The sequence below is a fragment of the Epinephelus fuscoguttatus genome, linkage group LG8 (assembly GCF_011397635.1).
Source record: "Epinephelus fuscoguttatus linkage group LG8, E.fuscoguttatus.final_Chr_v1".
Taxonomy (NCBI): Eukaryota; Metazoa; Chordata; class Actinopteri; order Perciformes; family Serranidae; genus Epinephelus; species Epinephelus fuscoguttatus.
Genome location: NC_064759.1, coordinates 5,642,148 through 5,664,046, shown reverse-complemented (window position 1 = coordinate 5,664,046; position 21,899 = coordinate 5,642,148). Strand labels below are relative to the sequence as shown.

Sequence of the window (21,899 nt, the reverse complement as noted above, 5' to 3'; positions counted from 1 at the left end):
CACATATATAAAAGTAAACATAACGGCTGCTGCAGCAGGACAGTGCAGGAGTGTACAGGTGCTCAGGAGTGTACAGGTGCTCGCTGGTCCCACCTCAGGTTGTTCTCAGCCAGGTGTGAGCAGCTCTGGCAGGTGAAAGTGCAGGTCTTGATCCCCAGTGGTTGAGGTTTCCTCAGACTCAAGTCGCCCTCATAAGTTCCGTAGTAAAACTCCTCCACACTCATCACCACTCTGGTGGGGTCGGACGTCGGCGCTGATGATGTCACACCTGGGGTGGTGACGACAGAGGGGGCGGGGCCAGGAGCTGCTGAACCAAGTGACACACAGAGTCATGAAGCGCGGTAACCATGGTAACACAATATAGTCGCACTGCACAAGTTTGAATGAGGTGATTGTTAACAGGACCCTGATGTTCCACAGGTGAGAGTTTGGACCAGCTGTGATCAGGTGAGCACTTCCTGCTCTCCTTCACAATAAAAGTCTTGCAGCCCGTAATGAATTCTGTAAATATTCTTCTGTTTTTATATAATTGTTATGTTAATAAGGGTTTTTGAGGAGACATTTATTCCTGAGATTTCATAGAGAAGGTTATTCATATTCATCCACACATCTCATAAATTTTTTAAGATCTTTAAGGCTGAGACGAAGCAGCTTCTGTACCAGTAGCGTTTCCTTTCACTTGTTATTTCTGTAATCTGTTATTTTTATTGAGCCGTAACCAAAATGAACCGATAATCTGTCTTCTCAAAGACGAAAATCACTGTGGAATTTCTTTGTTGTACAAATTAGATATTTAAAATTTACAGCAAGACGAAGCAAGTAAAACATGTTTATAGACGTATAATTATGAACCAGATTTAAAAAAGTAACCATAGTACCACTATCAGTAACTGCTCTGCCCGTACCGCGGCTGAACGTGATTCTGGTGACTCCATTGGCCGAGCCAGAGGGAAGGGCGGGGGAACCTCCCACCTTCAGGGAGCTGGCTCCGCCCACCTGGGTCATCTGAAGGTTAACTGGAGAAAACAAAGGATCAATCAATAATCAATGCCTATGTCAATCAATCAATCAGTTCTCATCAGATTTCTGTAGGCTAACCAGGTGCTGGCGTGCTGGTGCGGATGGTCAGCGTGGCGGGCAGCTGCATGGTGGTGAAGGTGGAGCCAGGCTGGGTGGGGCCTCTGGAGGGGGCGGGGCCTGGTCTGGTCTGGATTGCCTGGCCCTGAGGGAGGACTGGAGACACGCCTACGCTGGGCCGCACCAACTGACCCAACGACGGGGCTGTGAGGACAGGAAACAGGAAACAGAAGTGATGAGTGATCCGATTGATAATCAGATCTTATTTCTGATTGATTATTGTCTGGTGGCGTTCAGGTGTCCTACACTGGATCAAGGTGAGCGGCTGGACCGTCTGCCCCGGCTGCAGGTTCAACACCAGAGGGGTGCCGTGGTTCATCATCGGGAAACCCTGTACAGTAAACACATGACATCACAGTGACATCACAGGCACTGAACAGAAGCATGAGCAGAGTGAACCTAACATATGACCACATGACGCCGCTGCTCGCCACCTTACACTGGCTGTGCCTTTTGTATTGATTTCATAATTCTATTGCGCTAAAAGCATTAAATGGCTTCACTCCAAATGCGATGGTTTGTGTATCTGTGTTGAACAGTACAAGGTCACGGTCATGTGCACACAGCTGCGGACATAATACATTGTATGCAGACTGATGTGTGTGATGTGGAACCTAAGTTCCAAGCGTGAGTGCCCCCCACAAACTTGTATCTGTACACTGTTAGCAACACGAGCTGAGGCTCACACAACAAGCTGAGTGGCTGTTAGTCAGTCACTCTATCTCTTTGGCCCCTCTCCAGTGGCTCCCTCCCTGTGACTTAAAAAAAATTATATGGAAATGAATAACAGTATTTTTTTATTCATCACTGTCGTAGGCCGAAAGTGATGTTTACATTCTCCAATTGTGAAAGCGTGTAGCCTATACACTGAATACATTTTTTTTATAAACTTGTCGTCACCTAAAATGTGCTTCATCAGTCTACGGCCTGGTCCCTTTCCTCTTAATTTTGCCAAACCTCAATAGCAAACTATAACTCACAGCATTCACAGACAAACACTTGTCTTTATCTGGACACATTTTCCCCACAAACAGCATGCTAACGTTATTAGCACAAGCCTATGGCATTTTACATTGTATAAATTAGCCTAGCGACTTTTTCCTCTACTCACATGAAGCCAGGGACAACATTTAACAAAGGTAAAATTACAAAATTCAGCTGACAAAACAACTGTTTTACACTAAACACGTTTTCCAAACAAATACAACATGCTAATGTTATTAGCACAAGCCTATGGCATTTTACATTGTATAAATTAGCCTAGCAGCTAGCTGAGATTTCCTCTGCTCATATGAAGCCAGGATAAATCACACACAAGACTTAAAATGCTATTTTTGTGGAGGCTTTACTGTCTTCGCAATTTATTGTTTCTTATCTGTGAAATTAAAGTAAATCAAAGCTTTGTTTCCACTGAGGGAAATGGTTTCAGCTTGCAAACACAGACAGGAGGTCTGCATCACCATAAGGTGTAGTTACATTTCTGGGGAGGTGCACGCCAGGCTACGGCTATGTTACTTTCATTACAAGGCTCAAATATGTTTTGTGCAGCTCTAGGTGTTTTGTTTTCATTTTGATAGTTGAGGGTGCAGATCCCTGCAATTAATGAGAGTTAATGAAACCACAGAGCTGAACGACCCTGTGTGTTCTTAATCAGCTACAAAATCATCAGAGAGAGAACTGAATCACATCAAACACGCTGACGCACCCTCAGTGGCATCACCAAGAAAAAAAAACTAACCTGTGTTATTTACAGTTTCATAAAATGAGAGATACTTCTTAGTTTTACAATAAAAACTTTATTTACCAAGTACAAAATGCTTTACACGCTGTTTACGGAGGTTTTGTTGTGTGAGGCATGAGAAGAGTGCACTGCAGTAATCTAACCAGGATGAAATGAATACATAATTTAATGTTCTTGGCAGATAAAAGAAACAGAATTAATAAGCTGTTGAAGTTGAGGTTACAGCCTGTTGTGACTCGTCGCCTTTCGGGTGTTTGTACAGTGTAATACACACACGTTTAAAATGTTCCTGATTTTTTTAATATTAAAAACAATTACCAAAGTTGGCGGTGGAGCAAAATGTTACCTCAGTCTGTTGTAAATAAATGAAAACTGTTACCAATGTATTTGTTTTCTCCTGCTGTACCTGTGACTTCTGCGTCCACCTCTAGTTTGCACTTGTACTAACCCCAGCTTACACAGACTGACTAAACCACCTGAGAACTCCATGTTCATCTTTCTGTAAACATCCACCAACAGTCATTTTCTGCTTAAATATGTAACACAGCTTCAAACAAAGCAGAGGGTGTGTTTGTTTTCTGTACCTGTGTGGTGAGGAGGATGGGCTGGGCGTTGTGTGTCCCGGGGGCTGCTGGGAGGAGAAACGTCCCACCTGGCGTCTGCGTCAGGAAGAGGGGCCCCTGATGGGTCTGAGCCACCAGGGTCTGAGCTGCTGTAGGCGTGGAGGAGGCGGGGAGGTGTGAGACAGAGGAAGAGGAGGTGATGACGGAGGGAGTAGGAGGAGCAGGCCTCACAGAGGAGCAGACGATCTGAACAGGAGGTGAAGCTGAGGAACAAGAAAACAGAGACTTGGTGAACGGTTTCTGGTGTTACACATAACAAAGAGACAGCGCAGTACTCACAAACAAAAAAATACTGTCATTGATGATTCACAGTGAAGAAGTTCTAAATGAGTTTAGAGCAGAAGTGAATATACAAATTATTTCTGGATATCCAAACCTCTATCTGTAACATTCAGTACGTTTACATGCACAGTTCAATCGAGCTACAGTTACAGCTCCACTAGGCCATTTAACTGGACTACTGCCCTTGTCCCGGTATACAAGCACAGGAGGGGAATCCATTTAATTACTGAAGTATGTCTGACTCCTCTACAACAGGTGGAGATATGCCTCCTTTCAGCTTGTTAGTGTTGGACCTTTTTTCAGTTGACCTATTACATCACAGACCAAACAATCGAGCCTCATCCAGCTGTTCCAACACTTTTTTGGAGCAGCTGATGCAGCATGAACTGTGTCTCCTCGTCTGTCCAATAATACACAGCTCTGGATGTAGATTTCACCATTATGTTACCAGCTTCTTCTTCTGCTACACATTTAATACTATTGGACTTCCGGGTCAAAGCCCGGGGCGTAAACTGTGCTAGTGCTGCAAGATTTGGTAAGAATGTGTGATTGCGATTATGGTGGACAATATCGCGATTTGCGATTGCGATCACAATATAATTAAAATAAAATATAATAAATAAATGGTATTATGAGTCTTTTTGCTTGATTCAGTGTTTCCCCTACATTATATCAGGGGGGCTCTGACCTGACAGTTATTGTTATGGACAGACAGTGTGTCAATGACCATCAACAGACTGAGCACAGTCAAACACGCTGCTCACACAGCAGCGCAGCACGGAACTGTACACACAGCGGAGCGAGCATATGTTGCGTTCAGGCGTTGTCACGTAAGTGACAAATTCCAGCGCCATAGCACAACACAGCAGCATGTTAAGTGGGCCGAACCCAAGCAAAATTGCTCAATTTTTCATTTGTTATGGAGTCCATGATTTCCCTGTGACACTTACAAATGTTTGCTCAGCTGTGCTTGGATGTTGTTTTATGAGGCTCTGGCGGCTTTCAGTTGTCTCTTTGTCTTTAACGTTACACGGCTCGGCTTTCTCTCGCATGCACTCTTCCTACTTTTCCGTGTGCTGTCTCAAGTGCTGATATAGATTGGTCGTGTTGCCGCGGGACGTGGCGACTCTAACTTTTAAACTTTCACACAGCACGTCTTTCAGGTACAGCGACGTTGGACAGAAAGACGTGCTGTGTAAACGTTTAAAAGTTAAAGTTGCCACGTCCCTTCTCAAGTGCTGATATAGATTGGTCGTGTGGCCGTGGGACGTGGCAACTTTAACTTTTACACTTACACAACACGTCTTTCTGTTCAACGTCGCCGTACCTGAATCCAAAGTATCACCATGTAACAGACGTTTTTTTTGCCACCAACTCAGGCTGTTCATGGTCGAGCTCATGCTCTTCTTCAGCGTCTGTGTTGGTCACTGCTGCACGCCGGCTGCACGCACCAGGATAGCTTGTGGGCGTGATGTCAACAAACTCCACACACTACAGGAGAGGCAGTCACGTTCACAGGCACAAACATTAACATTTATTTAGCCTACATTAAATCGCAAATCGCAGCCTTTTATGCAGTTATGTAATCGCACAGCCTGACATCGTGATTGCGATTGCGATTAGATTAATCGTGCAGCACTACTGTGGAGCATGCTCAGAGTGCCTCGGTCAGTTTGGGTCTGATTTACTGTATACAAACAGGAATTCAACTCCCAGTCACATTATCTGGGTGTGTTAGTCTGACTTTGAGAATTTTGATGTAGTACGATATAAATATATTTAACTGATCCTCTTTTTCGGAGCTTTGTTTGTTTACTCAAATAGCACATTGTGTCATCGGTAGAAACAGGCTGTGGAAAGTTTGGGGAGATGCTTGCTGCATTGCTCAGGGACAGTTTGTTCCTGAATACGTAGCATTTATCAGGTTGACAAGCAGAACTGTGTGCATTCAGTGGAATGTGTTAACAGGGACCACTGTGCATTGAAACTATTAGCCTTTCAAATACTTTGAACACTTGGTTCACCACCCATCTACTCCTTCGGGTTATCTACTACGATATTATACTCGTTTGTATGATTTATACAAATTTACTATGATTACATTTTACTTTTTGTAATCCAGTATGCCACCATTTTATCACAAATAATATCATTATTGTGATATTACATTTAACTTTATAGCACAATTTCCTTACATCATGCACCCCAAACACACACACACACACACACACACACACAGATACCTGTTGGAGGTGTGACAGGTGGAGGAGTCCTGGGGGGCGGAGTCTCAGATGCTGGAAGAGGAGACATAGAGTCCTCCACTGGACAAACAGAAACACAGATAGTGTTATTATCATTATTATTATTATTAAAAGGAAAATCAGCTGTTGGTCATTAATTTTCTGTCAGTTGTCTGATGAACAGACTAATTGCAGTTGTATAAACTGTTGTGAAGTTTAACTGCGTGTGTGAATGTGTGTGTGTGTGTGTTCTCACCTGGCTCGCAATAGCTGTCGAAGAAGTCCATGTCATCTTCCTCCACATTGTCGTCCACCTGTTGCCATGGCTCCAGCTCCTCCTCCTCACACTCCATAAACAACTCCGTATCCATGTTGCTATGGAAACCAAGAGAAACTGTCAGCGTCACGACGTGTGGCAGAACTTCAAACAACCTCCATCTGTCATCATCGTCATCATCATCATCATCATCATCATAAAACAACACTAAACTCTGTCTCTTATTCTCATGAAACGAAGTCAAACAGGAGCTTCAGATTTAAGAGTCATTAACAGGAATCAAACCACACTGTCCCTTTAACAGCCTCTGTTCCGGAGCTTTCAATCATATCACATGAACCTCACTACAAGAGGGAGCTGCCCAGATGTCAATGAAGATGGCGTTAAGTTTCAAAGTCCCCGTAAAGATCTAATGGTGCCACAAGATGAGGTAACCAAACCTATCAGAGTCACACAGCAGTCATGTGCCCATCTGGCTGTTTTTACATTTGGAGAACAGAACAAAAACTGAAAGCAAGACTGGCCGAATATAACCATTACCACAGGCTGTATATGCTTATTATTGTTAATAAATACCAATAATTTATTTCACTAGTCACCAGAACCAAATGATGATGGATATCAGAGAGTAATTTACAACACCATCTTTAGTGTCCTTGTGTGCAAAAGGCTGTTTGACTTTCACTTAGCTCGTGCAGCCTGTAGCTTTTTCTGTCAAGATGTTTTCATTGTTTACATAACTCCTGCAGGGAAAGCAACATGTTGTCACACCACTGACTTCACGGAGGCAGGAAGATTTTCCAGTTCTGTTTTATCTCCGTCATCTCCGACTCGGGCAGTGGCCCTGGTGTCCAGAAAAGGGCAGCTGCAGGCTAACGGCACCGGTAAGCTCCGCTGTGTCGTCTTTGACATGTTTTTTTCTTGCATGCATGCAAGGTGGAATTTTTAAAACCAAAAAATCTCACTAACAGCAGACACAGCTCCTGTCTTAAGCTCAAGGTATTCCAGTGCATCTCTGGACTATTTGGTCTCTTTATTTTGTCTGGTATTAAATGTAGCTAAAACTCCCAATTTGCGATGTCATAGGGTGCAAAAACTGGAGCTGCTCCATACACAATGAACGGTGAAAGATGTTCTAGATCACACTGAGGGAGCAAATGGGAACATATTCTGTTTCAGAACTGAGAGCACTCATTTTGGTATAAAAACTAGAACAAACATTCTGTGCATTTGTCTCTCATTCGTTGTCTGTGGAGCAGCTCCAGTCTTTACACCATGTGACATCACAAGTTTTAGACTTCTCTGATTCCTGGCTTTGAGAGAGAGCAGCTCATGTTCACAAATGTTGACTGAACGTTAGTAGACTATGGACAAACATAGTGGAAATCTTAATTTAGGTGGTGTTCCACAGTCAAAGACCCCTCAGTTTTCATAACACAGTATAGCCTGGAATTGTTTTGATGCTGAAACTCCAGTTACGACATTAACTTTTCTGATTACCAAAGTTTAGCATGACAAACAGACTGACGACACTGACACCGTTTTGAATAAGAGCTGCAGATTTAAAGTCATTAAAAATAAACACCATTGATAAATTGTTAACTATTGGGTATAAATATTTGGGGAAAAAAATCCGATGCTGTTAGTTGCATCTGTTATTTGCAGTGGTGGAAGAAATATTCAGATCCTTAACTGCGGTCACACAACTGACACCACACTGAAAATACTGTACACAAGCATACAAGTAGAAGTCCGGCATTAAAACTGACCCTTTAGAAAAAGTCTGAAAGTAAAATCACGTTTTAACTCAGTGCAAAACTGTACCCTTTGACAAACTGTTATACATGGTATGGTTAGATTATTATTACAGATGCATTACAGCAATAGCAGGATTTTACTGTTGTAGTTAGCTGAGGTGGAGCTCATATTGATTATATAATCATAAAGCAGCATATTGTCACATTTGTGAAGCTGGAACCATGAAATAGTTTTACACGACAAATGATTTCAACCATCAAAATAGTGTCACGTTATTTTTTGTCAGCCGTGTAAGCCATACCTGTACATGTCCATACGCTCTGCGTGTAACCATCTGTATTTGTAACGTTAAAGTAACTAAAGCCGTCAGATAAATGAAGTGGAGTAAAAGTATAAAGTGGTAAGTGTCAAGTACAAGCACCTTACATTTGTACTTAAGTAAAAGTACTTAGTTACATTCCAGCTCTGCTTATTTGTATGGTTTTAAATAAAGTTGTAATCTCGTAGTAACTCGATGCGGCCTCAGAGGGCGCTCCGCTCCGCCTGCTCCTCTCCGGGCTTTGTGTTAGTTTCCCCGCAGGAGGAGCGTTCATGTCCCGGTGGGAGAAAACTTTCAGCCCGGGCGGGTAAAGACACACTGCAGGGGCCGGCTGCACCAGTGAAAGCTGAACCCGGGTACCTGTGACCGCAGGAGCGGGCTGAAGACCCGGTTCAGCCCACCGCCGCACGCACGGTCAGCCGCGGTGCGTTTGGATCACAACAGCCTGTCTGCACCGCCCCACCGGCGGCAGCTAGCTGTAACACACCAAGCGCTTCCTTCATGTACCTGTCGGCACGGTGTAACGGAGTTGCGTGATAACGCAGATCGGACCGGGTGCAGCTGTGCGGGGCTTACCTGCTGCGGGAGCTGCGGAGCTCGGACGCGGAGCACGGACGGGTTCGCACGGTTCTTCTTCGGGCGCGCTCCGGTTCAGGAGGCTGTGGTCGGGACTTCCTCCTGCTGCAGCTGCGGATTGGCCGACAACGACTGTACGTCACATCCTGCTCAGAGCACCGCGGCCTCTCATTGGTCGGTGGGAGTCCCTCCAACTGCAGCGAGCTGCGGGTTTTTCAGGCTGGAGGGTTTAACGGGCTCCGCAGCGGCCGGTGGGACTTCGGTAACCCGGTGCACTGGCCAGAAAACAACAACAATAACAGTCAAACAAACAAACAACAAAAACAAGCTGAGAGCGCGGAGGAGAGAGGCGCCAAAACAACACCACACACACTCTCAGGGCAGGACGCCATTTTGTTTTTATTGTTTGTGGCGGGGGCGGGGCAACAGAGTGACGTCAGAGGCGAGGCTGAAATATTTATTTTTTATTTACTTTGTAGCACTGGAGAAGTGTTGCGCTCTCTACTACGACTAAATAATACATTACAAAATTAAAAATATATAACAAAAATAAAACAGATTTACAGGATGCAGAACTGTAGTGATTTATGTTTTTATACTGTTACTATTGTACTACTGTAACTACAATTTTAGGTATGAAAGTTCAACAAATTCAATTCAGAAATAATAAAACACACTGTCAAAACTATAACATACATTTAGTCAAAATATTTCTATATAATGAATGATGCAATGTAACAAAGTACATTTGCTAGTACTTTTCTATTTAATGTTGAGGTACTTATACTTTACTTGAGTATTTCCATTTTATTTTACTTTATAATTCCGGTCCATTACATCTCAGAGGTAGAATCTTGTACTTTTTACTGCACTACATTTATCTGACAGCTTTAGTTACTTTACAAATTCAGATTATTAATACAAAATGCAATTAAATAATACATTTAATTTATTTGTATTATATTGATTTAACTACCCAGCTGTACACAAAGTCATTAAACTGATGCAGTGGATTGTTGTTTTGCAGATCCTGTTGACACACAGGTTACTTTATTTTGGTGACCTAATAACAGGAAATGGAAACCAACACGAAGTGAGACTTGTGTCACTTTATTTTGGTGATCTGAATAACAGGAAATGACATTTAGCCTGCCTCCTGCAAATATTTACCACAGCACCTACAACAGATAACTGGCTGGAAATCATTAGTGATTATACAAATGAAAACAGGAAGTAAAACAGTAAGTAAAAGTATACAAAGGTAAAATGGCAATGTGCACACTGACTGACCTCATAGCTGTGTTTCTTTTCTCTCTAACAACCAAGATAATAAAGGCAATAAATCCATTTTTAACTGAAACACACTCTCTTGAATCTAATGAGGATCCAACTGAGAAACAAAGAACACATTATTATCTTTGCTATTATTATTACAAGTAGTCATTTTAAGTTTAAGGGTATAGTTAAAGAATCTCAGTAGTAGTACTAATAAATCAAAAAGATCTGAAACATGTACAGCTGAATTATATAATTTACTTACAAGAACAAACATAGCATCTGTTTATTGTAAATGAACCATAATTCATCATGACACACTGAGCAAAACCCAACCTGGAGACCTCCATACAGACATATAAAGATGCACACATGGTGATAATAATCTTAACGTTAATCTGTTGTTAATGTTGTAGATGTGTGGTTTCCATCAGATGGGGATCCTTACTGTCCATGTGCTCTCCCACTGATCCCAGAGCAGCTCAGTGTGCAGGATAATCTGCTCTAATCTGAGTTAATCTGTCCCCTCCCCCCCTCCTCTGTGTCCTGGCTCGGCTCGGCTCTCTTTCTGTCTTCAGTCTGTTCTGAGCTGCAGGGATGAAAGCTGCGGCTCCAGGAGGATTCCTGGTGCTGCCGTGGCCTGGCTTTGGCGGCTCGGACCCGGAGCCGGAGCCCGTGGAGGAGAGCCGGGGCGGGTTTATGCTGAGATGTGGAGCTCTGCTGGGACTCACTCTGATCTGTAAGATTTAACTTCTGATTCATGATTAATAACTTGAGATAACCAGACAGTGTTTATATTTCTATTGCAACATGTTCAGATTCAGATTCAAGTGAAACATTTATTTATTCATTTCTTATTTCCTGTGACGGAAAATTCAGATTAAAACGTATGTAGATAAACAGAATCAGATAACATGTGCATGTGTCTGTGTAGACACTGACAGATACACTCAGTGGCCACTTAATTAGGTACATCCATACAGTCTGATCCATCAAAGGAGCTCTGCTATAAAGTCTTCCTTTACACCAATAATATTCAGGTTTGACGTATTAATTTAATTACATGTTTATTACTGTTTATCACAGTTTAAGGTGGTGTTGGACATTATATTCACAGTTTTCTAATATTTTGTCCACTTTATTTACATACTGAGAGGGTCAGATTATGAAGACACCTCTCAGTATAATGCAGTCAGATCACATCCCCAGTCGTATTGTGCACCCATTTAACATTCATTCATTCATTCATTTTCCGTAACTGCTTCTCTTGTTAGGGGTTGTGGGGATGCTGGAGCCTATCCCAGCTGACACTGGGTGAGAGGCAGGGTACACCCTGGACAGGTCACCAGACTATCACAGGGCTGACACATAGAGACAGACAACCATTCACACTCACATTCACACCTGCGGACAATTTAGAGTCACCAATTAACCTGCATGTCTTTGGACTGTGGGAGGAAGCTGGAGCACCTGGAGGAACCCACGCTGACACAGGGAGAACATGCAAACTCTGCACGAAAGGGCTTCCCCACCCTGGGTTCAAACCGGGAACCCTCTTGCTGTGAGGCGACAGTGCCAATTTGTTCCCTCTGAGGAAAGTGGTATCTGTGATGGTTCCAGATAATGAAGAAGACATTTTACAGGGAACTTAACAGCTACACGGAGTATTCGTCAGACTTTGTTTTTCTCTCCCTGACGGATGCTACTATCCTGTCAGTGTACATACGTGATCAGCTGGGGGCCTGCAAAAGCCTTCCATATTAGCGTATTAATTAGGCTAATTCAAAAATGTAAGGAGGGGAAAAAATGCATTATGGTATTTAGCATATCCAGCGTTTTTTTTCTTCTTATATTGAAGCAACTCCCTCAGAAAATTGACATGGAAATACTTTTATTAGGACAACACATTCTCACTCCAACCTCGTCACAATTCGATGTTTGGTCATGGACCTTCTGCCTCCAGATACGACATGAAAAGTACCCTGGGTGTGTTGGTTGACGAGGTTCTGGGATGCCGTGTCAAGTTCTGCCTGTTACATGCATTGTCTTCTTTCAAGATCCTCTCTTTCACAGGAAATTTAATGTTTACATATAGTCTCTTTCAAAATAAATGCACTACATCAATACAACAATGCAAATTGCCAATTTATTCCACCAAAGAGTAACGCACATGGGTTTAGGAAAGATCAGGATTTCGCTTTATAATCTTAGGGGCATGAACAAGGCTCTCCTGGCTGAAAGTCTGTGTTTGTCAGACTCATCCACCACCCCTCCTGTCCGCACTACTTGGACTTTTGTCGTCTTAATTTTTGTTCTTGACCTGTCATGTTTCCCCCTGATGCCGCTGAGCACCGTTAAACTATAACTGCGACTGACCGCATATCATACCGACGTTAAAGGACAGCCTTTTCTATCAGTGTCTGATACCACAAGTCAGTGCTCAAGCACCAGATGTGACAACTTTAATGTGAGACCAGGTTGATTAGGAATGACTTACCAACCCTGACTATATGTATTTGACCCACAGGTACTAAAGATGTTATAAATCCATCTGTCAGCTTCTTATTTGGGGTAGACGTGGCGGGTTCGGTAGGCTTACTAGAAAAATATCAAATGATAAAAAGACGCATCCTGAGTAAGTTATTAATAACTTACAAAAATATTGTGTGCAATAGTCCACCTTCCACCTTCTCTTCCCCTCTCTTTTTTACACACTCCGCATCGCTGTGTCCATGTCTCTGTGCAACTACATGCATAAAGTTTGCATTGTTTATTTGTTTGTTTGTTTCCTGAGAGTCCGGCCCCAACAGTGTGCATAATAATTTTCTGGTCCTTGGACAAATATAGTAGATGACTCCTGATGTACGCAGTCGCTGCCTCTCTGTGTTTGGTCTAACACAGCCAATTATCAGTGATCAAACCCAATTCCTCCATTTATCCCGGCTCCCTCCCACTTCTGTTTCACTCTGACATACGTCACGTTACTGAAGCTAGATACTCTCAAAATTCAGTTTCACCAGGATTTCGAATTCTGGTTGTTCCTTGCTTCTGAGTCTTTGAACACAAGGTGCAACACCTCTTCCTAACTGGACGCAGTCTGAATGAGCATGCAAATGACCATCAGATTGTTTCAGTGTTTCTCAATAACCTGCTCTGTGTGTCAGTGAACAGGTTAAATGTTATGTTGCTTGTTTGAACAACCTCTCGCCCTGGCTCTATTTTAGGGAAGCTTCACCCACCTCCAACCTATTTTCAGAGCAACAACAAGCTGTTGCTGTTTCGCTCAGGGCTCCATAGGCTCCCTGAATGTTTTGTCACTCATAGTACATCTAAAAACTTTTACACTCCATTTGCCAGAGTTGGCTCGCTATTTGTCAGTGGAGATGTGACAAATAGATGACATGAAAATGTGAAAACACTGGCCTGCAAATATTTTGCATCAAAACTATTCATATGGAGAGGGATGTGAATTTGCGACAGCTGCAATGCTTGTTTAGTCAAATAGATTGACTGTTGTTGTTGTAATCTGTCAACACTCAGGATGTGTGCATGTCAACGACTGCAGTTAAATGTCAGCGGAAAACAGAATCTATATAAAGTGTGCTGTTCAGTAACATGAAACATGCTGACATCACATGCACACTGAGCAGTTTGTTACATCAGCTGATTATCAGGTTGTTATTAACTCAACAATCCTGTTTTCTGCTGACTCAGCTCTTCACACTGCTTGCACTGCAACTGAGGGAACTCAGCTAATTTTCTGTTTCACTACAGGGCTCACTCTTTCCTCTATCCAGATAATTTACTCCTTTATTAATCATTATTTTAAGTCTTATTTCTTTGACTGACTGCCTGTTTGTTTATTCACATAGTTGTTTATGTATGCACATATTCAGATGTTTGCAGCATGCATATAAAAGTTATATTTCTTTAGAATAAGAAAACTAAAAAATCAGGTAGTATCATTTTTATTTCATTTAAAGATATGAATATAATAATATATGTTATGTTTTTGTTTTAATTTTGTGTGAACAAAATAATAATGTGAAGTTTTTCTTCTTAAAACATTTAAAACGTTTTGTGATGGTGTGAACAGGTGTGGCCGTGTTGAGGAGATGGATTGCAGGTGGAGTGTGTCGCTCTACGGTTCGATTGGATGGAAAGACAGTTCTTATCACCGGAGCAAACACAGGCATCGGCAAAGAGACCAGCAGAGACATGGCAAGCAGAGGTCAGAATTTTTAACCTACATTATGGGGACATACACCCATTTATGTGGTCAAACTATGGAAACATTCACCTGTAGACACGGTCACACTGTGGGGACATACACTTGTTTACACGGTCACACTGTGGGGACACACCCTTGTTTATACGGTCACACTGTGGGGACATACAACTGCCGCAATCAGCTTGTGGGGACATACAGTACACCTATTTTACCTGGTCAGATTGTGGGGACATATGCTTGTTTACACGGTCACACTGTGGGGACATACACTTGTTTAAATGGTGACACTGTGGGGACATACACCTGCTACCATCACCTTGTGTGGACATAAAGTACACCTATTTACCTGGTCACATTGTAGGGACATATGCCTATTTACACGGTCACACTGTGGGGACATACCCTTGTTTACACAATCACATTATAAGGACATACACTTGTTTAAATGTTCACACTGTGTGGACATACACTTGGTCACACGGTCACACTATGGGGACGGACACCTATTGATACAGTCACATTGTGGGGACTCACCTCCCTCTAGGGATCTAACGTCCCCACAATAAGCATCATTCATTTCAAGATTTAAGGTAAAGGTAGGCTGGGTATGTTTTTGTCTCTGTGACAGGAGTTTTCAAAGAAGCTTGTGTACATACAGTACACACTCTATACTGCCAGCATGGAGAACTGAACTGATTTAATGAGTGTCTCCTACTTGTTGATGCTGACAGATGGTATTTATTAACAACAGGTGTCAATCACATGATGACTACTTCAAATTAAAACTACATTTTATAATTTATTAGTTGATGTTTTTGTTTTCTGAGTGACTACAGCACATCAACACTTTCATTAATACCAACAAACTTTCCTAAAAATGTGCTAATTTAAGATCGAATGCTGCATCAGCACATTTACAGTGTGAACACACATAGTCAGAGGTCAGAGGTCAAAGTAACATTCAGTAAATCTCAGAGAGGCTGAAGCCACCTGAGCCGATTACAAGGATTATTACTTCCTGTGTGTATGTGTGTGTGTGTGTGTGTTTTTAATCAAACACCCCAATCACCATTGGGGTTGCTGTGGCTCAGGAGGTAAAGCAGGCGTCCACTAATCAGACGGGCGGTTGTTTAATCGATGTAGTCTATAAGACGAAGTGTCCTTGCGCAAGTTACTACCTGAACTCTAAATCTCTCCTGATGGCTCAATGTGTGAGTGAGTGTGAATGTTTATCTCTGCCATCAGTGTTTGAATGTGTGAATGGTGCTTGTGTTGTAAAGTGCTCTGAATGGTCACTAAGAAAGAAGAACGCTGTATAAATGCAGTAGATTTGGCATTTACCACACGGGCCCCTGCAACAACTTAAAGACATCCATCACCAGCTGGGAGGTTGAAGGGGCCTGGATGGTGATGGGTATGTTTGATTCGATATAGGGACATGGGTAGTCATGGTTGTATTTGATTCATTGTCAGGGTCCAGGTGGTGAGTGTGAGTGTGTTTGATTCGTAGTAGGGGGGCGGGTGGTTATAGGTGTGTTTGATCCATTGTAAGGGCACAGTTGGTGATGGGTGTGTTTGATTTTTTTGCAGAGGCCCAGGTGGTGATGGTTGTGTTTGATTCGTCGAAGGGGCCTGGATGGTGATGGGTGTGTTTGAGAAGTTGTGGGGGCCTGGTGGTGATGGGTGTGTTTGATTCACTGTAGGGGTCCAGGTGTTGAAAGATATATTTGATTCGTAGCAAGGGCCCGAGCGGTGATGAGTGTTTTTGATTTGTTGCAAGGGCCCAGATGGTTAAGGGTGTGTTTGATTCGTTGTAGGGTCCCAGGTGCTGATGGGTGTTTTTGATGTGTTGTAGGGGCGCGGGTGGTGATGGGTGTGTTTGATTTGATTCGTTGCGGGGGCCCAAGATGGTAAAGGGTGTGTTTGATTCATTGTAGGGTCTCGGGTGGTGATGGGTGTGTTTGATTCATTGCAGGGGCCCGGGTGGTGATGGCATGCAGAGACTTGACCCGGGCAGAGCGGGCAGCTGAGGAGATCCGTCAGTCCACAGGAAACGGTAATGTGGTGATCAGACACCTGGACCTCGCCTCTCTTTACTCCGTCAGACAGTTCGCTAAAGACTTCTTGGACACTGAGGACAGACTGGACATCCTCATCAACAATGCAGGTGAGTACACCTGTCTGTCTGTCTGCTCACCTGTCTCTCTGTCCACCTGTCTGCTCACCTGTGTGTTCCTCCACCTGTCTGTCTGCAGGAGTGATGATGTGTCCAAGATGGCTGACAGAGGACGGTTTTGAGACTCAGCTGGCTGTCAATCATCTGGGTCACTTCCTGTTGACCAATATGCTGCTGCCAAAGCTGAAGAGCTCCGCCCCCAGCCGCGTGATCACCGTGTCATCCATCGCCCACAGAGGAGGTACGACCTCTGACCTTTAATGTTTCTCTATGGTGTTAACAATGTTTGTTGGTGTTGACTCAGTCTCTGTGTTTCTCTTCAGGTCGTATCGACTTCGAGGACTTGTTCTTCAGCAAGAAGAAGTACAGTTCTCTAGAGAGCTACAGACAGAGCAAACTGGCCAACGTCCTGTTCGCCAGGGAACTCGCCCGAAGACTCAGAGGTCCCAAAAAACACTCAGTAACACTAACACTCAGAGGGCCCCACAAACATTCAACACTAGAAACACTCAAAGGTTCCCAAAAACACTCAGTAACAGACACACTCAGGTCCCAACACACACTCAACACAACAAACACTCGAGGTCCTCATAAACACTAAACACCAGTAAAATATTAATATTTGACTATGATTAAAAAAAGAAACTAAGAGCAATATAAACAATAAGGTGACTCAGCGTTGGTTGTTGTCAGTGCTCTGTGAGATTAATCAGCAAAAACAGAGCTTCATTTAAACCTGTTTTTAAGCCATCGATGGTTTGTACCTTAAGTGAAATTGAAGGCTCTGTAGTCACCTCAGACCTGAGATTTGATTGGCTGCTCAGATGATTGCAGTACCTGTAAACACCTGTTGTTTCTACGTCCTGATTCTGACCTCCGTGTCTCTCTCCAGGCTCTTGTGTGTACTCGTTCTCTCTCCACCCGGGTGTAATCCGGACTGAACTGGGTCGTCATGTTCACGGCTGGTTCCCCCTGCTGGGGGCGCTGCTGAGCCTCCCGTCCCTGCTGCTCATGAAGACTCCCTATCAGGGCTGTCAGACTACTGTGTACTGCGCCGTGATGCCAGGACTGGAGAGCCTGTCCGGACGATACTTCAGGTAGGGGAGCAGTTCTGGAAATACAAAAACACATCTCTTCAACTTATCTATACTCATTTTACATTTTTATAATTTCTTAGACTTAATTTCTAGATTTTCTCTCATCACAGCTAAAGTTTTATGCTTTTTTAAAAGAGTTTATTAGAGTATATAATGGGTGCTTATTATTCTGTAATGGAGTGACATCACCACAGACTTTTCTGAAAAATAAAACCCTAAAAGTCTGTTACTCCCACAGAATCTACAGTTCATACCTATTTTTTGCATTAAAATGTTGACAAACTCATCGTCTCTCTCAGTGTCACATTTTAAGTCAGTACTTAATACTTTTTCATTTTGGTTCTCAAAACAACAGCAGAGACATTCACTGGTCTCATTACCTCACACTTTAACAGACTGCTTTCATTTCTCACTGTTTCACTGCCGTTGACATTTCACAGCTTCACAAAATGATTTCTCAGGTTTTCTCACTGCTAACACGCCCACTGCTTATACACAGTTTATTAAATATTCAATTGTTTTTCTTCAACTTCACTCAGTGTATCTACTTAAATTGACACTTGGCTAACATGCTAGTCAGCCAGAAACGGGTCCATGTCATTGGTCCGACAGCCCATTGGTCCGACATCCCATTAGTCCGACTGTCCGCAGTGCTGAACGGCTCCCGGTGGGCGTATTTCTACCTTGATGGTGGGCGGCGACCGGCTCTGGGTCAGCTGGGAAAGGCTTGAGGCGGAGCAGGCTCACGGCTTATGTGTTTGTCACTTTCTTTTCATTTTAACCCACACCATGATCTTTTCCTGACCCTAACCAAGTGGTTTTTGTGCCTAAACCTAACCAGACCTTAACCACAGGGCATCATGATGATTTCGGAACAATGGGACTTTGGAACAATGGGTTTAATATGGTTGGAACAATGGGATGTCGAACCAATGGGCTGTCGGACCAATGGGCAGTTCCTGCCAGAAACATGCTAGCTCTACTCAGTCATAGAATGTATAATAAAAATGGACGACACAACAGCTCCCCAAAGCTGAAGCCAAAACATCTCGATTGCTCCCCTGGTGGCTGGCTGCAGTATAGGTCATAAACCCCACCCCCCCCCCCATGTTAGCTAATGGGACATGGGCCAAACTAAAACATCAGAGTACACGTCCAATTATTTGACGTCATGGATGACAGCTATGTGTGCCAGTTGGTGTGCTCACGATGAATGGCACTGCTTGTGATTGGTTGGATGGGTTTATTGGCGGGAACTTGATACAGCACAAATCATTACTGCGCAGACTGTGGCTCCAAATTACGTCACCAGCGCAAGATGGCAGTGGTTGTATCCTGGATATTTTGGCTTCATTTGTGCACAGTGGGAGGAAGTGGAAATACGTCATCCATCTATATATACAGTCTACGGTGACAAGTTCTCTGAGCTTCTGTTTTGTTGTCGAGTCTGCAGGGAATTGATGTAAATCAATCTGATGTCCTCATAAATCATAAAAATGAGTTTATCTGTGTTTGTTGTCAGTGACTGTGCAGAGAAGGAAGTAGCTCCAGAGGGGCGGGATGACCTTGTGGCGAAGAGGCTGTGGGAGGAGAGCGCCCGATTGGTTGGGCTAAAGGACACGTGCTGACCTCTGACCTCGGCCCTGATGTCTGTGTGCAGCAGGAAAAAAGGAAGCTAAGCATCGACAGACTGTGGCGCCCCCATCAGGTCAGACAGAGGATTACAACGAGCATCAGTGAGAAACTGTGATTGACAGCTGAGGGGAGCCAATCAGAGGCATCCTAAGGGCAGGATGGGAGAAATAAATTAAAAAAAAAACGCTAAATAATAATTTTAATAATTTGACCGAGTATATCAGGGTTTAGTTAGTTAGATATCAAGTCATAATTTGAAGATATTTTTGAGAATTTGTATTTTTTTGTTCACTTATTTTCCATAAAAACTCAGAACCAAACATGGATCTCATCTCAGTTTTTAAACAGCTGTGATGTTACGAAAAATATTGTGGTTGTTGTTAGGACATATGCCTGTATGAACTGGAGTGCTTGAGAACGCAGTGCCTGATTGGACGGTGTTTAACTGTGACCTTCGATCTGCAGTAATGTCACAGGTGATTTTTAAATAACGTTTGGACTGAATGGTTTTCTGGTTTCAAGATACAGTTTCCTCTAGAGCAGTCTTCAAATACAAAATGTTTCCTTAATGTCTCATCGAAGTTTTCTTCATGTTTCCTTCATGTTCCCATTATGTTCGTCGATGTTCCCTTTAAATTTATCTGCTATTCTGTTAATTTTTCCTTCATTTTCGCTGTTATGTTTCGTCACATTTCTTTCACGTGTCTTCGCTGTGTCCTTGATGTTCCCTTCAGTTCTCTTTCATCTTTGCTGTTTGTTTCCTTCACACTCCCCTCTTGTTTCGTGATGATTTTCTTCATGTTCCTTTAATTTACTCACCTTCTCTTCATCTTCTTAATGTTCCTGACATGTTCTCTTTTTGTTGTCTTAATGTTCCGTTTGAGTTTCCTTAATGTTTGCTCCACTTGAGTCGGCGATACTTGAGGGTGTTTGTCTTCAGCTGTGTGAATATGAGGAGCTCTGTTTGTTACATTAAAGGTTGACAGAAGTAAAAAAAAAAGTTCAATGTTTTGTATATTCAGGAAGTCAGATTAAGAAGCTTCATGTTTAACGGTGTGTTTTTGAGTTTAGATCAAAATAAATAAAAATCACGTTGACTCGATGAAGTACATATCTTATTTTAATAAATTTCATGTTTCAAACTCTTGGAATTTTTGGTTTCATGAAACAGAACTTGATATTTTAATGTTTGTCTGTAACATGAGGTCTTGTAAAGATGATGATGATCCATCCATCCATTATCATCTGCATAACTGGGGCCCAGTTGTGTGGCCAGCCGGCAAAACATATCAGATGTACCTCCCGTCAGAAACATTTTCCGGCTCTTCCTGGAGGACCCCTAGGCGTTTCCAGACCAGATGAGACATATAATCCCTCCAGCTTGCTCTGGGTCTGCCCGGGGCCTCTGACTAGTTGGATGTGCCTAGAACAACTTGAACAAAAGGCACCCAGGAGGATCCTAATCAGATGCCTGAACCACCTCAACTGGCCCCTTTAGTCTCAAAGGAGCAGCAGCTATACTCTGAGCTCCAGATGTCAAAGGTCCTCTTCTTTTCCGAGTCGGCCACCCTACAGAGGACACTTATTCTGGCCACATGTATCCACAATCTCATTCTTTTGATCACAACCCAGAGCATGTGACCATATGTGAGGGTCGGAGTGTAGATGGACCAGTAAATCCAGCGCTTTGCCTTTGCCGTCAGCTCCTTCTTTACCACAACAGACCGGTACAAGGCTGGCATTACTGCTGATGCCACACCAAACAAAAAGAGAGAACAGGGCTTTGTACGCAGAATATCGAGGACATGGGACACGGGAAGATTTTGGTGTCAGAAGCGTTTTGGTTGCCATTTGTAGTCGGAGTGGCAGTGCTGTAGTGGAGGGTATACGCAGGTATTCAGAGTATACCTACCATCCATCAATCCATCTTCATCCACTTATCCAGGGCCGGGTCGCTGGGGCAGCAGGCCAAGCAAAGCACCCCCCAGACCCCACCCCTACTCACCAGCAACACTTTCCAGCTCCTCCTGGGGGACCCCAAGGCGTTCCCAGGCCAGGTGAGATATGTAATCCCTCCAGCGTGTTCTGGGCCTGCCCCGGGGCCTCCTACCCGTGGCAGTATACCTACCTATCTGCCAAAAAGCCATTGGAATATATAAGACAGTAGTTCCCAAATGGACATGCACTTGTATAGCACCTTCTAGTCTCCCAACCACTCAAAGCGCTTATAACTCTACATGTCATATTCATTCACAAGGTGCCATCTGCTACTCAGCTTAAACATACTCACACACCAGTGGACTAGCCGTCAGGGGTAATTTGGGGTGCAGTAGCTTCCCTAAGGATATTTCGACATGTGGACTGGAGGATTAGTCAACAACCCCTTTTACCTTCTGACCCACAGCCGCCCCAAGTATACCCACTTCTTCCTCATTAATCAACCCATCTACCCAGTAGCACACCCACCGTATCAACCACCATTACACCACTGTAGTAGTAATGAATAATAATGGCAGGTAAACAGTCCGTGTG

The 21,899-nt window shown here is 43.3% G+C and overlaps 2 protein-coding genes across 8 annotated transcripts in view; one reads left to right on the top strand and one right to left on the bottom strand.

Moving 5' to 3' along the window:
• Window positions 1–9,047, bottom strand: part of pogzb (pogo transposable element derived with ZNF domain b) — a 43,306-nt gene extending 34,259 nt beyond the window's left edge. For 3 of the 4 annotated variants that reach the window (XM_049582989.1, XM_049582991.1, XM_049582992.1), the window contains exons 1-8: window positions 8,954–9,047; window positions 6,280–6,398; window positions 6,027–6,104; window positions 3,463–3,704; window positions 1,384–1,468; window positions 1,099–1,281; window positions 906–1,016; window positions 94–307 (exon numbers count right to left, since the gene is read on the bottom strand). In XM_049582989.1, coding sequence (XP_049438946.1) covers window positions 94–307; window positions 906–1,016; window positions 1,099–1,281; window positions 1,384–1,468; window positions 3,463–3,704; window positions 6,027–6,104; window positions 6,280–6,394 — 1,028 coding nt within the window. In that variant the 5' untranslated portion in view covers window positions 6,395–6,398; window positions 8,954–9,047. The remainder of the gene's footprint in view (window positions 1–93; window positions 308–905; window positions 1,017–1,098; window positions 1,282–1,383; window positions 1,469–3,462; window positions 3,705–6,026; window positions 6,105–6,279; window positions 6,399–8,953) is intronic. The other variant, XM_049582990.1, reaches the window with a different exon arrangement.
• On the top strand, window positions 7,162–20,464 carry si:dkey-23o4.6 (retinol dehydrogenase 12). 4 transcript variants are annotated; one of them, XM_049582996.1, is made up of 8 exons: window positions 7,162–7,184; window positions 10,807–10,967; window positions 14,325–14,459; window positions 16,435–16,626; window positions 16,715–16,876; window positions 16,959–17,078; window positions 17,528–17,732; window positions 19,255–20,464. In XM_049582996.1, exons 2-8 carry the CDS (start codon window positions 10,826–10,828, stop codon window positions 19,358–19,360), a joined length of 1,062 nt encoding a protein of 353 aa, XP_049438953.1. In that variant the 5' UTR covers window positions 7,162–7,184; window positions 10,807–10,825; the 3' UTR covers window positions 19,361–20,464. The 4 variants fall into 4 exon arrangements, with proteins under 4 accessions (XP_049438953.1, XP_049438952.1, XP_049438951.1 ...); XM_049582995.1 differs by lacking the exon at window positions 7,162–7,184 and adding an exon at window positions 9,138–9,223; XM_049582994.1 differs by lacking the exon at window positions 7,162–7,184 and adding an exon at window positions 9,180–9,215.
• The last annotated feature ends 1,435 nt before the right edge of the window (window positions 20,465–21,899 follow it).